Source organism: Zalophus californianus, chromosome 3 (genome assembly GCF_009762305.2).
Source record: "Zalophus californianus isolate mZalCal1 chromosome 3, mZalCal1.pri.v2, whole genome shotgun sequence".
Lineage (NCBI taxonomy): Eukaryota > Metazoa > Chordata > Mammalia > Carnivora > Otariidae > Zalophus > Zalophus californianus.
The window spans coordinates 77,020,316-77,038,362 of NC_045597.1; the positions used below are offsets into that span (position 1 = coordinate 77,020,316).

Genomic DNA, 18,047 nt, shown 5'->3' on the forward strand with positions numbered 1-18,047 from the left:
CATGTCATATAAATGGAATCATACAATATGTGTCCTTTTTGTGGCTGGCTTCTTTCCCTTAGCATCATGTTCTCGAGGTTAATCCATATTGTGTGTGTTGGAGCTTCATTCCTTTTGGGGGCTGAATCGTATTCCATTGTGGGCTACACCGTATTCTGTTTATCCATTCATCTATTGACAAGTGTTTGGGTTGTTGCCACTTTTTTAAAAATGTTTTTATTGTTATGTTAATCACCATACATTACAGCATTAGTTTTTGATGTAGTGTTCCATGATTCATTGTTTGTGCATAACACCCAGTGCTCCACGCAGAACGTGCCCTCTTTAATACCCATCGCCAGGCTAACCCATCCCCCACCCCCCTCCCCTCTAGAACCCTCAGTTTGTTTTTCAGAGTCCATCGTCTCTCATGGTTCGTCTCCCCCTCCGATTTCCCCCCTTCATTCTTCCCCTCCTGCTATCTTCTTCTACTTTTTTTTTTTTTAAACATATATTGCATTATGTGTTTCAGAGGTACAGATCTGTGATTTTTATTGATTTTGAGAGGGGTTCTCTGTGCCTCCTGGATTTTGATGTGTGTTTCCTTCCCCACATTAGGGAAGTTCTCTGCTATAATTTGCTCCAATATACCTTCTGCCCCTCTCTCTCTTTCTTCTTCTTCTGGGATCCCAATTATTCTAATGTTGTTTTGTCTTATCGTATTGCTTATCTCTCGAATTCTGCCCTCGTGATCCAGTAGTTGTTTATCTCTCTTTTTCTCAGCTTCTTTATTTTCCATCATTTGGTCTTCTATATTGCTGATTCTCTCTTCTGCCTCATTTATCCTAGCAGTTAGTGCCCCCATTTTTTATTGCACCTCATTAATAGCCTTTTTTATTTCGACTTGGTTTGATTTTAGTTCTTTTATTTCTCCAGAAAGGGTTCTCTAATAACTTCCATGCTTTTTTCAAGCCCAGCTAGTATCTTTAAAATCATGATTCTGTACTCTAGGTCCTACATCCCACTAATGTCCGTACTGAGTAGGTCCCTGGTGGACAGTACTACCTCTTGTTCTTTTTGTTGAGGTGATTGTTTTCGTCTTGTCATTTTGTCCAGAGGAGAATAGATGAATGAGAGAACAAAATGCTAACAGGTTAACAACATCCCCAGAAAATATACTCTAAACAAATCAGAAACGACCTGAAACCAGGGGAAAAGAAAGGGAAAGAAAGAAAAAAGAAAGAGAGAAAAAAAGAAAAAGATAAAAACAAAACAAAAAAAAACAGAATATGATCAAATATGATCAGGCTGGTGCATAGATCAGTGCCACACACTAGATTTGGGGTGTATTTTGGTCTATTAGAAGAAAGTGCCTCCTAAAATTTTAAATAAAGAAAGACTTATATATGTACAAAATAAGGGTTGATACGATGAAGGGATGGAATATGACTGTAAAGATGAAAATTATAAAAAATTTTAAAAAAGGAATTGACCAGAAGGTGTTTGAAAACATAAAGAAGAGGATTAAAAAAAAGGAAACAAAGAAAGAAAAAAAGGGGAGAGAATGTGATCAGGCAGGAGACTGGAAAAAAGCCATACACTAGAGATTTAGGGTATATTTTGATCTGTTAGAAGAAACTGTATCTCAAAATTTTAAAGAGAGAACAACTTATATATATATGCCAAAAATAAGGGTAACTACTATGAAGGGATAGAATATGACTCTAAAAATGGAAAATAAAAGTGTTTTTTTTTTAAAAAAAGGGATTGATAAGATGGTTGAAAAAGGGAAAAAGAAAAATTCAAAAAAAAGTTAAAAAAAATTAACTTTGAAAGACTAATGAATCATGGTAAAAAAGCCATGAATTCTACGTGCAGTATTCCCCTAGCGCTGGAGTTCTGCCGTTCTCATTGATGGGTAAACTTGGTCTTGGCTGGCTGTTCATGCTGATCTTCTGGGGGAGGGGCCTGTTGCCGTGGTTCCCAAACGTCTTTGCCGGAGGTGGAATTGCCCCGCCCTTGTCGGTCCGGGCTAAGCCATCTGCTCGTGTTTGCTCTCAGGAGCTTTTGTTCCCTGCAAGCTCTCCGTACAGCGTTGGAGGATGACAGTGAAAATGGCGGCCTCCCAATTTCCGCCCTGGAGGAGTCGAGAACTCGGGGCCCCACTCCTCAGTGTGCCCCCAGAGAAAAGCAGTCGGTCACTCCCGTCTCCCCATCTCTGGCCGCACTCCGAGCTCACCCGGCCTGTGACTGAGGGTTTCTATCTCTGGCACTCGACCCCGTGTGGAGTCTCCAAACCCAGCAGATCCCTGCGGTGCGCTCCTGCGCTGCTCCTCCCGGGGGAGGGAGGGGAGTCTCCCCGGCTCTGCCGCTTGTTGGGTCCCTGCTGGAGGAGCAGCGGCCCGACTGGGCCGCGGATCACAGTTTATGGCAACCCCGAGCTGAGAGCCCACTCCTCGGCTCCGTCTCTGCAGCCGGCTTCCCCGCTCCGATACCTGGGAGCTCTGCTGCACTCAGGCACCCCCGGTCTTTCTGTGACCCCGAGGGTCCTGAGACCACACTGTCCCGCGAGGGTTCCACCCCCCGCTTAGCCACTGCAGCGACGTCCCTCAGCGGAGCCGACTTCTAAAAGGTCCGATTTTGTGCTCCGCGGCTCTATCACTTGCCAGAAGCGGCCGACGGAGTCCCCTCCCCCGCCGTCTAACCTCCCGAATATCGCCTCAGATTCACTTCTCCGCACGTCCTACCTTCCAGAAAGTGGTCGCTTTTCTGTTCAGAGAGTTGTTGCTATTCTTTTCTTTGATCTCCTGTTGAGTTCGTAGGTGTTCAGAATGCTTTGATCCCTATTCAGCTGAATTCCTGAGACCAGATGAAATCCAGGTCTCCTACTCCTCCGCCATCTTGCTCCACCGGGATTGAAAGATTCCTTTTGTTTTGTATTCATTTTATTTATCTTTAGAGTTACCCTCTATTTGTGGCCCATGGTATTAGGTTTCCATTTATGTTGTGAACAGGGAGTTTCCTTTCATAATACACTTATTTAGGTAGAGACTAATTAAGGAAAAATTTTAAGTAATGATCCAATAGGTGGCACACATATAGGCCAAAGATCCCCAGAGTGGTATGTTGTATCTCAAATAGGAACAAAATCATGAGGGTGACTCATCAGTGACTGGTGTTGGGGAAACTGGTGTTCCAGGCAACACATCGTCTTCTCTCATCCACATGCATATACAATCGTTAATCACAGGGGGTAAGTTCTTTGTTTCTTTTTATTAATTTTAAAATTTGAGTATAGTTGACACACAATGTTACATCAGTTTCAGGTGTAGAACATAGTGATTCAACAAGTCTATACATTATGCTGTGTTCACCACAAATGTAGCTCCCAACTGTCATCCCATGATGCTGTTACAGTATCATCAAGCACATTGCCTGTTATCTACCTTTTCCCAGGGGGTAATTTTGGAACAGTTAGAGAAGAAGACAAATCCTGGAGAGATGCACATGTACAAATGTTTCAGTGCCCAAAAGGGAATAATAGTTTTTGGAATTCTAAATTGGGGGTTAGATGTTAATTATAGAAGTGATATTAAAACTGAAGACTGTATTACTAGAGAGAATTAAGGAGCTGTTAGAGAAGGACACAGTTATCCCTAGGACCCAGCATGGGTTCATCAAGAGCATGTCATGTCATGTTAATATACTTTCCTCTTTGACAAAATTTTTAGACTGACAGCTCTGCAGAGGGATCAGGAGAAAGACTATATCTTGGCCTTGGTGATATATTGGGCAAAGTCATTGTATCCTGTTATCATTGAGAAAAATATATGTGTTTGATGATAGCACTTTCATTAGGGTTCAGAGTTATGTAGGAAAAACTATTCGAAGATTGTTTTGTGATGAATTTATCATTGTCCATCTGTAGGAAGGTCAAAATAATTTGTCACAGGCTTCTACATTGTGTAGCAATTTTACCAAACATGCCAGGTGATATAGAGCTGATTAATGTTGTAGATTTCAGAGTGTGTGCTTTAAAAGATATTGGCAAACTGGAATTAGAGATGGAAACTCTTCGAGTGAGGTTAATGAGCATGAACGTGCAGTGTTCCACTGAAATCCATGCTTCTATTTCTCTCTAACGCTCCCACAGAAGCAGAACATCATGAGCCGAGAAACTGTGCAGGCTGAAGGCCAAGCCTGGAGGGTCTCTATTCAAGTATAACTAATTCCAGATTTCCCTTGGAATTTCACATTTTATCATAAACTTTATATAAAACCTGTGTTGTATGATACATTTATATTTTATGGTTATACTTAAAATGACATTTTAATTGACAAAATCTTTTTTATTTAGAAGACATAATTTGGAGTAAGTCCTATTCTCAGAATTGTTATTTATTTATTTATTTATTTAACAGAGAGAGGGAGAGAGCACAAGCAGGGGGAGTGGCAGGCAGAGGGAGAGAGAGAAGCAGATTCCTCACTGAGCAGGGAGCCCGACATGGGGCTCGATCTCAGGACCTGGAGTCATGACTTGAGCCGAAGGCAGCTGCTTAACCGTCTGAGCCACCCAGGGGCCCCTAATTATAAATTCAAATCTACAATTTCTCTAATTTTTGACACATGGCAACCAGATTTCATTATATATGATTTTATATGAAAGAATAATTAAGATTTTGGATTGGTTTGTTTTAATTAATCTCACTCCTGATGTCTGTTAATATTTTTATTATAACAGGTTATTGGGAAAGTGTTTTCAGGGAATAATTTACAGTGAGTTTTACATTATTTTCCTGGGTTTTCATGAAGCCAAGAATCTCTAGTGTTATAAGTTAAGCTTACATTACCGTCTCTAAGTTATGTTTGTCAAGAATGAAATATTGTCGGCAAGCACAAGGAGAATAGGAATTCAGGAGCTGGTGTTCCAGTTTCTAATTAGCAGTTCCTAGTTGAGTGAGCTTGGACACAGTTCCTCACCTTCCCGCATCCAAGTTTCTTTAACGTACAGCAATTCTACCTCTCTTGTTCTCTCCACCTCAAAGAACCATTTAAGTGTGGTGCTAAGAGAGCACCTTGAAAATTATCAAGCATTTATATGTGTGAGAGTTGTATGAATGGCTAGAAAATTCAATCTCATGTGTCCCTCTGGCTTATCACTCTTGCCACAGTTTGTCCTTTATCTTCCTAGTTTTTTCTTAAAATGTTAAGACTATTGGGAGTCACCAGTGGTTATTGGGAATATTACTAAAAAAGAAAAAGACTTTCAGATAGACACATTTTCTTTTCTTTCCCTTACATAGATGTTTTGCTTTCAAACATGAGTTATATGTAAAGTTGTACCTTTGGATTTAAAGGTCTTATTTCTGAAAAAAGGCACATCATGTGAAGTACGTATTTCACTTAGAAGAAGCCAGGAAAATAGAGAAATGAGAAGAAACGCCTGGGGAGTGAGAACATGAAACTAAATTAAGTATTCATGTTTTTTATTTATAGAACTCACCATGTGTAGTTACACATGTGCATTTGTTGGTTGTGAGGTGAGGGATAAATGCCATGCGATTTGGCAGGGCTCTAGTGCAACCAGCAGTTTATAATTAGAAAGTCGCTGGAAATAAGAACCATGGCTGTCTTCCACGAGAAATTACATTTTTAGTGCATTTACTCTGAGTACTTTTCCCTACTCCTTCCTTGAGCCTTCCTTGGTTTTTCTTTCAGAACCCAAAAGTGATGCGGGTATCGCTAGAGCAAGAAGAAAGGCTCTTGCCAGCGAGTGTTTCACATCTGCTGAGATGAGGGTGAGCAGCACAGAGCCCGAGAGCTTCTATGACATTTTTCCTCACCACCTTCAAAAAGAAATACAGGAGATTCTCAGATGAAAATAGCTTATTTCTGCTGTGGAGAAAAGCCCCAAACCATTACCTACTCAGTACTATTTTACCTGAAGAACTTCTGTGGGTGGCCAGATCAGAAGGCATAACCCAAGGAGGCAACCACGTTCGGACTGGAGAGTCTTACCCGAAGGAACACAACAAAACGCAGCAATGCTTCCGGGCATCAGATGATGAATGAACACTGAGGGGAATACAGGCTTCTCACCGGCCAGGCAGAGCTAAGGTTGGAGTACACATTTAAAGGAAATACAAAGGAAAGACTTCGAAGACTGAAAAATAATTCCATGATTTTCACAGACTCGTATTACAGAAGTGATAATGGAGACCAAGGATAATAGGTAAATGAGTTAAAGTTTTAAGTTACAACAATTTACACTGATTTTTTAAACCTTATTGGGTTTTCCCAAATGAAACATAGATAGGCACAAACAGATGAAAACTTTCTAGAGATGAAACTATAGATACTTCAGCATATGCTAGTACCTCTTACTGGGGCCTTGTGATTATTAAATAAAAAACTGTGAAGTACCTGAAATTGTAGCAAATAACCTGGGAAAGGAGAAAGAGAGAGAGAGAGAGCACAGTCTGCATTTACTTTGTGAACTTTGGTAACAATAAATTTCACTCCTTTCCTCAAATTTAGTTGCTGTTTAATAAGAACATATATAAGCTTGAGGATTTAAGCAAAAATATAATATTTATAATTATCCCTTAAATTTCTATGTGTTCTTTTTTTCTTAAGCATATAACAAAACACTCTTTCATTGATTTTGAATGCTGTATTCAAGTAGTATGCTCAGTAGATAAAATTTTAGTGCCATAGAGACCAGGTAAGTCTTTACATCTTCTAACCTAATGATATCAACAGATGAAAAGACTTTTCAAATTTGGCTTTGGCAAGTTCGGCAAGCCAAATTTGGCAAGCCAAATTTGAAACGTTGAAAAAAAGCCCAGTATTTGTTTTTCACTTTCAAAAATTTCCAAAGTAAAAATTTTTATATGTTTTATTCATTTGACAGTGGAGGTAAGTGTAACTTTTTCAATGGAACTTGCCTCCTTAAGCAAATGAGGATTACTTTTGTGACTGCTTGTTATTTAAATATGTGAATGCACACAAGTGTTGAGACTACTTAATGGATTTGGTTTTTATTGGCCAATTGGAATATTTGACTATTTTCTGTATTTTCTAATATAAAAAGAAGGCTCTAAGACATCTAAGATAATATTACTGATGCTAAATTGTTTAAATATGAGAGAAACATACTATGTAGCACCATACATGCTATCTCACAATTTGTGGATTTTTCTTTTTTTACCTTTTAAAGTACTTCTATATAATGCCTTCTCAGTTGTGAAAGATGTTTTTCAAACTAAAGGTGAATTCATTTTCATACAACTTGGCAGTTGACTGATTTGTTAGACATAATATCATTTATAAATTTATTTTAAAGAGTAGTGTTTTTGTAGTAGAATCACTGATTCTGTCACTAAAGTATAACTTTTCAACAATCAGGATTGATTTGAAGCATCTAACAGATGTTGAAAAAAACCAACAGATTCAATTGTCTTTGAAGTCACTGTCTGATAAATTCTATTTATAGCTAAAAAAAGTATATTAACTTTGGGTGTATCTTTGCAGATTATGTAGGCTTTGGTACTGTAGAATTTTCTCAGAACTGATGTATTTGTTTTACTTAAGGCTTATTTACTTATTTACTTAAAGCCAGAATGTCAGTGACTGGATATCGCAAGTGTGTGAGTACACAGAGTGGAGTACATGGGTTGAGGGTCAAAACATCAATCTTAAGGTTATTTTTGTAAGCACACACTTTTATTAAGGCATTTAAAACCTATCTTATTAAGACCATAAATCTATAAAACTTGATTGCCTGGTCTCCTTGTTCCTGTGGCAAGATAATAATTTTTAAAGCTGAAAAATATCCAGTCCAGGTTTCTTGAGCTCTGGGACATTGTAGCCCAAGTTCCCAGAGGTGTGCATGTGTAGTGGGGGCTCACTCACTCATGGCATCAACAGCTCAGGCCCTTCCTAGGGTACTGCCTTTATGTAAATATTTTGGGAAAAGAAGTTAGATTGTCTATTTAATAAGCAATATCAAGTGTTATGCTAAAATAAAGGCAGATGTATTATTGGATATACCATCTGGATATTTAAACTAAAAGTTGAGACTTAATCTCACTTGTTGAAGGCTGCTTTGGGATTGGTTCTCTCTCCATGGCCATCAGGAAGACTCTGGAGCCTTAGTATGTGCCAGGGTAGAAGCAGAATCCAGGATATGGAAGGATTTGGGGAAACTGTCCCCTAAGATGCCTAGGAAACAGTTCTAGTTACAGTGTGCTAAGGAGCTTCGCAGATTTGGTATTGATTCAGGCTGGTGGTGATGTCTGAGATAATTTCTTATGAGTTTTGTTTGATAGATAAGAAAACTGAAATTATGTGACTTGCTCAAACTCAGAGGGTTAGTTAAAGAAAAAATTTTTCTGACTCTTGTTAAAGTGGTAAGGAAGACTTCATTCAGGACTATTGCAAGAGATGTCAAGACCGTTGCAACAGGGGCGAGAGATTGGGCTCAAATCTAAATACAGCAAAGGCAACTGGGGGTTTATAGCCAATGAGCAGAGTGAGGGGACCAGAGGATGGACAATTAATAAGAGGTGATATCCAGCGTAAGGGGATTCTGGCTAATGCAACTTGACAGAATTCTTGCTGAAGGCAGGACAGGGTGATCAGGTATCAGGGTATTTGATTAAATATTGAGGGTAATCAGATATTAAAGGTACAGAGATTTTTGCTAAACTGATTTAGCAGGAGTCTTGTTAAAACTGGGTTAGGCAGGTGGGAGACAGAGCCCAAGGGCAAGGCCTCATTGAAAAGAGGGCTCCGAGGTGCCTTCTAAAGTTTGGTCATGGAGAGAGTCCAGGTTCAAGCTGGTTCAAGCCCAGGGTGCCTGGACCTGCCTCTCCCATCTTCCTCCAGGGTCTACAAGTGTGTCTGGCTCTACATCTAACCTGGGGATTACAGGGGAACACTTTCAGTTAGGATCCTCCAAATAAACCTCTGCTCTTAAAATCATTCACTCAACTAACACGTACTGAGCATTTATTATGTGCCAGGTACTTGGAATACATCAAGGTGTATACTGACTTTTATGAATCTTACATTCTAGCAGGGAAAGATAGGAAACAAATAATAAATGTAATACATAATTAAATTATATGGATATCTTACATGATGGAACAAAAGGAATGGTAGGCCAAGAAAAGGAGGTGGGAGTCTGATGGTGTTGTACAGGAATGTGTGTCACAATTTTACATAGGAAGGTCAGGACAGACTTCACCGAGAAGATGAAATCTGAGCAAACACTTGAAGGAGAGAAAGGAATAATCATAATCATATAGGGGAAGAACGTTCCAGACAGGGGAAACCCAAGCAAAGCGCCTAGGTGGGAGCTGCCTGGCATGTTCCAAGAATAGAGAGGTGGTGGGCATGCTGGAGCGAAGTGAGTGAAGGCGAGTTGATGGTGTGATTGAAGAGGAAGCTGGGCATGAGGTCACCATAAAGGAAATAGGAATCCATTGCAGGGTTTTAAGGAGTGATATGCTCTGACTTATATGTTTAAAGGATCCCTAGCTGCTATGGAGAAGGCCAGGTATAGAAGTGGGGTCACCATTCTGGGCTATTGTAACAAGCCAGATGAGAGATGATGATGGCTATGGGCTGGATGGAAGGGTGTTTTCTTCTTACCTTCTTCCCTGAGGTACTTCTTATCTGATGACTCTGCAGCGATTCCCGCACGTGTTTGTCGGTGTTTTCACCAAGGCTTCAAGAATATCCTTACCATCTGGCAGTGTGGGAATGTTGAATACACTTAAAATGAATGTCAACAACCTACTTATGATGGGTGTTTTGCCATTTTCCCAAAAACAATCAATTCCCTAATTCTCCAACTGACACTAACTACCAAGAGTTAGCACAGACCCTAGAAGTTAAGGGTTCAGTCCTACAAGACTGCCCCACTTGAGGGGCCAGGTACAAATGGGATCTCTAGGCAACCCAACTACAAATTCAGGGATTCCCGTGATACCCTTCCTCAGGTTCAATAATTCACTAGAACAAGTCAGAACTCAGACAGCGCTTTACTCATGATGACATTGGGCAGTGATCCATTGTGCCTGAGTTTATTGTAAAGGATATGATTCAGTAATAGGCATTTGGATGAGATACATCAGGTAAGATTTGGGGACAGGGGGTGTGCAGAATTTCCATGCCCTCCCATTGCTTTGATGTGTTCACTTATCTGGTGAATTTAGCCTGGTTGTTTCAGAGTTTTTATTGAAGTTTTATTCTGTGGGCACAGTTGATTAAATCATCAGTGATTGAATTCAATCTCCAGCCCCTCTCCCCTCCCTGGAGGTCAGGGAGTACAGCTGAAAGTTCTAATTCTCTAACTGCATGATTGTTTTCTCTAGCTCTAACCACTGATCTTGAAGTGACTTAGGAGCCCTGCCTGAGTTATTTCATCAGTATACAAAAGACATTATTATCCTCAGGAAATTTAAAAGCTCTGTGCCAGGCCCAAGAAGATAAAGACCAAATATATATTTTCTATGATAGCACACTAGGAGTAAGAAAGATTCAAATGGGAAAGCAGAGTCCAGTCTTCAGGAGAGCAGGCAAATAAGCTGAATCCAAGTGTAGGAAACTAAGCCCAGATAGGGAAGATCAAGTAGTCAGTAGAGGGCCAGGAAAAAAAGCCAGACCTTGTACTTCTCATTGAGGGGCAGGAGTGGATTCAGGCTTGAAGCCATCGGTTTAATGGCAGTGACTCAGAACTAGAGCCAGGGCGACTGGCGTCCAAAGAAAGAACAAGTGGATTAGCAATTATTCCACACCCCCTGGATTCAGTAGTTCATGAGTATAAATAAGGTCAGTTAATATTTACATCTCTATCTCCATGGCTCCAAGCCTTCACCTGTTGGACAAGACCTTAACTCCCATGGCCCACGAGGGTGCTTAAATTCCTCCCCAGCTATTTCTGGGCATCCTCAAGGTGGTGGCATCTTATATGGGCTCAGGAATGAATTTGCTCATGTTCTTTCCTCTTGAGCCTCTCTGTCAAGGGGACTTGTCAAGGCCTCGGCAGCTGGGGTTCTTTAAGACATTATCCCCTGCACCCAGTGGACACTTTGAGCCCGAAACAACTCTGAAACCTGGGGAGAGGGCAGTAAGGGGAGATGAGTGGTTTCTCCTCGAGCCTGTGCTCATTCTGTTTTCTAAGAGGGAAGCAGTGCTTCATGGACTTAGTCTTGTCCTATGTTTCATAAACATACCTGAGTTTCTGTCCTCACAGCCTCAAAACCAGTCCCTTATATATGGGCAGAGAGGGGAGGATGGGTCCTGTCCTGCCTCTTCTACATGTCCTCTCTTCTTTTCTCCTTGGATACCGCTGCATCCAAACAAAACAAACTCGGAACAAATACCTTCCACTTCCTTTCAGAGAAAGCAAATTGTGTAATGGAAAGAGTATCAACATTTGAGCCAGATATATTTGATTTGAATCGCAGCTTTGCTATTTACTAGTTACGTGGCCTTGAATAGGTTACTTTTTCTTAATATGGGGATCATAATGCCTACAGTAATGTTAGGTTAGAGATCATGAATGTTAAACACTCAGCATAATAGTTGACCCAGAATGCCTCAGAAAAGGTAACACTTGTTATGATGACTTCCATTAAGTAGTAAAAATTCAACTGAGTAATTTATTTTTTTATTTTTTTAAGATTTTATTTATTTATCTGAGAGAGAGAGAATGAGAGAGAGAGAGCACGAGAGGGAAGAGGGTCAGAGGGAGAAGCAGACTCCCTGCTGAGCAGGAAGCCTGATGTGGGACTTGATCCCGGGACTCCAGGATCATGACCTGAGCCGAAGGCAGTCGCTTAACCAACTGAGCAACCCAGGCGCCCTCAACTGAGTAATTTAAAAATTCAAATTGACTTTGTTGAATGATTCATTAATTAGGCAGTATCCCTTCTAGCAAATAGAAAGGAGGTCCATCAGGCTGCAAGAAAGGAAAGGTTTTTAAAGGCAGAGAGGGAGTGGAATAAAGGAAATTATTGCGAAGAATGCATTGTTTGAGGCAAGGTCACCTTTCTAAGGGGAACAGAAAGGGTCTATCAGTATATTTCCCAGTTCTGACCAGGAAATTCCATGTTGACTGGTTAACGGTTACATTCTGGGGGAGGGTGAAACTGCATTTGGGTTAGGTATTACGTCTTGTTTGCTGATGTGATACCCTTAACATAAGTGACTCCATTTTGGGCTTGGGGTTTTCTTTTCAACAGTCCCTTATCCAGAAACTAGCACTAAGTCTAGCCATCTGTAATGGCTTCCACCATCATGCAGGTGTTACAAGGATGGTGTTGCCTACCACCATCCCAGCTAACGAGCAGTTGTAAACAAGTCTGTCTTACCCGTCTTGGTTGGTTATGGGGATTTTCCTTCCTGCTGCTATCATCCCCTGAATGTGTCCATATGTGCCAGGATCTGCTTGGGGAGGGTTATATCCAGTATCTGGCCATCCAATAGGAAACATAAGATGCAAAGGGAGGGGCTGGGGAGAATCCTGGGAACACCACATTGTATTTTATTTTTATTATGTTATGTTAATCACCATACATCACATCATTAGTTTTTGATGTAGTGTTCCATGATTCATTGTTTGTGCATAACACCCAGTGCTCCATGCAGAATGTGCCCTTTTTAATACCCATCACCAGGCTAACCCATCCCCCCACCCCTCTCCCCTCTAGAACCCTCAGTTTGTTTTTTGTTTTTCAGAGTCCATTGTCTCTCATGGTTCATCTCCCCCTCTGATTTCCCCCCCTTCATCCTTTCCCTCCTGCTACCTTCTTTTTTTTTTTTAACATATAATTTATTATTTGTTTCAGAAGTACAGATCTGTGATTCAACAATCTTGCACAATTCACAGCGCTCACCATAGCACATACCCTCCCCAATGTCTATCACCCAGCCACCCCATCCTTCCCATCCCCCACCACTCCAGCAACCCTCAGTTTGTTTCCTGAGATTAAGAATTCCTCATATCAGTGAGGTCATATGATACATGTCTTTCTCTGATTGACTTATTTCGCTCAGCATAACACTCTCCAGTTCCACCCACGTCGTTGCAAATGGCAAGATCTCATTCCTTTTGATGGCTTCATAATATTTCATTGTATGTATATACCACATCTCCTTTATCCATTCATCTGTTGATGGACATCATGGCTCTTTCCACAGTTTGGCTATTGTGGACATTGCTGCTATAAACATCGGGGTTCATGTACCCCTTCGGATCCCAACATTTGTATCTTTGGGGTAGATACCCAGTAGTGCAATTGCTGGATCGTATGGTAGCTCTATTTTCAACTGTTTGAGGAACCTCCATCCTGTTTTCCAGAGTGGCTGTACCAGCTTGCATTCCCACCAACAGTGTAGGAGGGTTCCCCTTTTTCTGCATCCTTGACAACATCTGTCATTTCCTGACTTGTTAATTTTAGCCATTTGGACTGGTGTGAAGTGATATCTCATTGAGGTTTTGATTTGGATTTCCCTGATGCTGAGAGATGTTGAGCACTTTTTCATGTGTCTGTTGGCCATTTGGATGTCTTCTTTGGAAAAATGTCTGTTCATGTCTTCTGCCCATTTCTTGATTGGATCATTTATTCTTTGGGTGTTGAGTTTGATAAGTTCTTTATAGATTTTGGATACTAGCCCTTTATCTGATATGTCATTTGAAAATATATTCTCCCATTTTGTTGGTTGTCTTTTGGTTTTGTGGACTGTTTCTTTTGCTGTGCAAAAGCTTTTTATCTTGATGAAGTCCCAATAATTCATTTTTGCCCTTGCTTCCCTTGCCTTTGGTGATGTTTCTAGGAAGAAGTTGCTGGGGCTGAGGTCAAAGAGGTTGCTACCTGTGTTCTCCTTTAGGATTTTGATGGACTCCTGTCTCACATTTAGGTCTTTCAACCATTTGGAGTTTATATTTGTGTGTGGTGTAAGGAAATAGCCCAGTTTCATTCTTCTGCATGTGGCTGTCCAATTTTCCCAATACCACTTGTTGAAGAGACTGTCTTTTTTCCATTGGACATTCTTTCCTGCTTTGTCGAAGATTAGTTGACCATAGAGTTGAGGGTCCATTTCTGGGCTCTCTATTCTGTTCCATTTATCTATGTGTCTGTTTTTGTGCCAATACCATACTGTCTTGATGATGACAGTTTTGTAATAGAGCTTGAAGTCCAGAATTGTGATGCCACCACTGGCTATTCGGGGTCTTTTCTGGTTCCAAGCAAATTTTAGGATTATTTGTTCCATTTCTTTGAAAAAAGTGGATGGTATTTTGATGGGGATTGCATTGAATGTGTAGATTGCTCTACGTAGCATTGACATCTTCACAATATTTGTTCTTCCAATCCATGAGCACAGAACGTTTTTCCATTTCTTTGTGTCTTCCTCAATTTCTTTCATGAGGATTTTATAGTTTTCTGAGTACAGATCCTTTGCCTCTTTGGTTAGATTTATTCCTAGGTATCTTATGGTTTTGGGTGCAATCGTAAATGGGATCGACTCCTTAATTTCTCAATCTTCTATCTTGTTGTTGGTGTATAGGAATGCCACTGATTTCTGTGCATTGATTTTATAACCTGCCACTTTACTGAATTCCTGTATGAGTTCTAGCAGTTTTGGGGTGGAGTCTTTTGGGTTTTCCACATAAAGTATCCATTCATCGGCAAAGAGTGAGAGTTTGACTTCTTCTTTGCCAGTTTGGATGCCTTTGATTTCTTTTTGTTGTCTGATTGCTGTGGCTAGGACTTCTAATACTATGTTGAATAGCAGTGGTGATAGTGGACATCCCTGCCGCATTCCTGACCTTAGGGGGAAAGCTCTCAGTTTTTCCCCATTGAGAATGATACTTGCTGTGGGTTTTTCATAGATGGCTTTTATGATATTGAGGTATGTACCCTCTATCCCTATACTCTGAAGAGTTTTGATCATGAAAGGGTGCTGTACTTTAGCAAATGCTTTCTCTGCATCTATTGAGAAGATCATATGATTCTTGCTCTTTCTTTTATCAATGTATTGTATCACATTGATTGATTTGCAGATGTTGAACCAACCTTGCAGGCCAGGGATAAATCCCACTTGGTCGTGGTGAATAATCCTTTTAATGTACTGTTGGATCCTATTGGCTAGTATTTTGGTGAGAATTTTTGCATCCATGTTCATCAAGGATATTGGTCTGTAATTCTCCTTTTTGTCTGGTTTTGGGATCAAGGTAATGGTGGCCTCATAAAACGAGTTTGGAAGTTTTCCTTCCATTTCTATTTTTTGGAACAGTTTCAGAAGAATAGGTATTAATTCTTCTTTAAATGTTCTGTAGAATTCTCCTGGGAAGCCATCTGGCCCTGGGCTTTTGTTTGTTGGGAGATTTTTGATGACTGCTTCAATTTCCTTAGTGGTAATAGGTCTGTTCAGGTTTTCTATTTCTTCCTGGTTCAGTTTTCGTAGTTGATACATCTCTAGGAATGCATCCATTTCTTCCAGATTATCTAATTTGCTGGCATAGAGTTGCTCATAATATGTTCTTATCATTGTTTGTATTTCCTTGGTGTTGGTTGTGATCTCTCCTCTTTCATTCATGATTTTGTTGATTTGGGTCATTTCTCTCTCTCTTTTTTTTAAAGATTTTATTTATTTATTTGACAGAGAGAGACACAGCGAGAGAGGGAACACAAGCAGGGGGAGTGGGAGAGGGAGAAGCAGGCTTCCCGCCGAGCAGGGAGCCTGATGCGGGGCTCGATCCCAGGACCCTGGGATCATGACCTGAGCTGAAGGCAGATGCTTAACGACTGAGCCACCCAGGCGCCCCTCTCTTTTCTTTTTGATAAGTCTGGCCAGGGGTTTATCAATCTTGTTAATTCTTTCAAAGAACCAGCTCCTAGTTTTGTTGATCTGTTCTACTGTCTTTTGGTTTCTATTTCATTGATTTCTGCTGTGATCTTTATTATTTCTCTTCTCCTGCTGGGTTTAGGCTTTATTTGCTACTCTTTCTCCAGCTCCTTTAGATGTAGGGTTAGGTTGTGTATTTGAGACCTTTCTTGTTGCTTGAGAAAACTTGTAGTGCTGTATACTTTCCTCTTAGGACTGCCTTTGCTGTTTCCCAAAGATTTCGAACAGTTGTGTTTTCATTTTCATTTGTTTCCATGAATTTTTTAAATTCTTCTTTAATTTTCTGGTTGACCCATTCATTCTTTAGTAGGATGTTCTGTAGCCTCCATGTATTGAGTTCTTTCCGACTTTCCTCTTGTGATTGAGTTCCAGTTTCAAAGCATTGTGGTCTGAAAACATGCAGGGAATTATCTCAATCTTTTGGTACCAGTTGAGACCGGATTTGTGACCTAGGATGTGATCTATTCTGGAGAATGTTCCATGGGCACTAGAGAAGAATGTATATTCTATTGCTTTGTGATGAAATGTTCTGAATATATCTGCGAAATCCATTTGGTGGAGTGTGTCATTTAAAGTCTTTATTTCCTTGTTGAACTTTTGCTTAAATGATCTGTCCATTTCAGTTAGGTGGGTGTTAAAGTCCCCCACTATTGTATTGTTAACAATGTTTGTTTTCTTTTGTTATTAATTGGCTTATATAATTGGCTGCTCCCATGTTAGGGGCGTAGATATTTACAATTGTTAGATCTTCTTGGTGGATAGACCCTTTAAGTAGGATACAGTCCTTCCTCATCTCTTATTACAGTCTTTGTTTTAAAATCTAATTTGTCTGATATAAGGATTGCCACCCCAGCTTTCTTTTGCTGTCCATTAGCATGGTAAATTGTTTTCCACCCCTTCACTTTCAATGTGGGGGTGTCTTTGGGTCTAAAATGAGTCTCTTGCAGACAGCATATCAATGGGCCTTGTTTTTTTATCCAATCTGATATTCTGTCTTTTGATTGGGGCATTTAGCCCATTTACATTCAGGGTAACTATTGAAAGATATGAATTTAGTGCCATTGTATTGCCTGTAAGATGACTGTTACTGTATATTGTCTGTGTTCCTTTCTCGTCTATGCTGCTTTTAGGCTCTCTCTTTGCTTAGAGGACCCCCTTCAATATTTCTTGTAGGGCTGGTTTCGTGTTTGCAAATTCCTTTAGTTTTTGTTTGTCCTGGAAGCTTTTTATATCTCCTTCTATTTTCAATGACAGCCTAGCTGGATATAGTATTCTTGGCCGCATATTTTTCTCGTTTAGTGCTCTGAATATATCATGCCAGTTCTTTCTGGCCTGTCAGGTCTCTGGATAAGTCTGTTGCCAGTCTAATGTTTCTACCATTGTAGAAGAGATCTGTAGGTTACAGATCTCTTCTCCTGAGCTCCTTTCAGGATTTTCTCTTTATCACTGAGACTTGTAATTTTTACTATTAGATGTCGGGGTGTTGACCTATTTTTATTGATTTTGAGAGGGGTTCTCTGTGCCTCCTGGATTTTGATGCGTGTTTCCTTCCCCACATTAGGGAAGTTCTCTGCTATAATTTGCTCCAATATACCTTCTGCCCCTCTCTCTCTTTCTTCTTCTTCTGGGATCCCAATTATTCTAATGTTATTTCATCTTATCGTATCGCTTATTTCTCGAATTCTGCCCTCGTGATCCAGTAGTTATCCCTCTTTTTCTCAGCTTCTTTATTTTTCATCATTTGGTCTTCTCTATCACTAACTCTCTCTTCTGCCTCATTTATCCTAGCAGTTAGAGCCTCCATTTTTTATTGTACCTCGTTAATAGCCTTTTTGATTTCGACTTGGTTAGATTTTAGTTCTTTTATTTCTCCAGAAAGGGTTTCTCTAATAGCTTCCATGCTTTTTCAAGCCCAGCTAGTATCTTTAAAACCACTATTCTGAACTCTAGTTCCAACATCTTACCAATGTCCGTATTGAGTAGGTCCCTGGCAGTCAGTACTGCCTCTTGTTCTTTTTGTTGAGGTGATTTTTTCCATCTTGTCATTTTGTCCAGAGGAGAATAGATGAATGAAAGAACAAAATGCTAACAGGGTAACAATGTCCCCAGAAAATATACACTAAACAAATCAGAAAAGACCTGAAACT

At 40.2% G+C, this 18,047-nt stretch overlaps 1 protein-coding gene and 1 long non-coding RNA gene across 2 annotated transcripts in view; one reads left to right on the plus strand and one right to left on the minus strand.

The window, feature by feature from the left end:
• Positions 1–5,462: 5,462 nt before the first annotated feature.
• Positions 5,463–18,047, minus strand: part of LOC113919308 — a 36,299-nt gene continuing 23,714 nt past the window's right edge. The window contains exons 2-5 of the long non-coding RNA XR_003518950.2: positions 11,223–11,382; positions 9,637–9,733; positions 5,921–6,091; positions 5,463–5,825 (exon numbers count right to left, since the gene is read on the minus strand). This is a non-coding gene — a long non-coding RNA (uncharacterized LOC113919308). The remainder of the gene's footprint in view (positions 5,826–5,920; positions 6,092–9,636; positions 9,734–11,222; positions 11,383–18,047) is intronic.
• Positions 6,087–18,047, plus strand: part of SACS (sacsin molecular chaperone) — an 82,454-nt gene continuing 70,493 nt past the window's right edge. Inside the window, exon 1 of the mRNA XM_027588147.2 lies at positions 6,087–6,211. Within this exon, the coding sequence (XP_027443948.1) occupies positions 6,192–6,211 (20 nt within the window). The 5' untranslated portion in view covers positions 6,087–6,191. The remainder of the gene's footprint in view (positions 6,212–18,047) is intronic.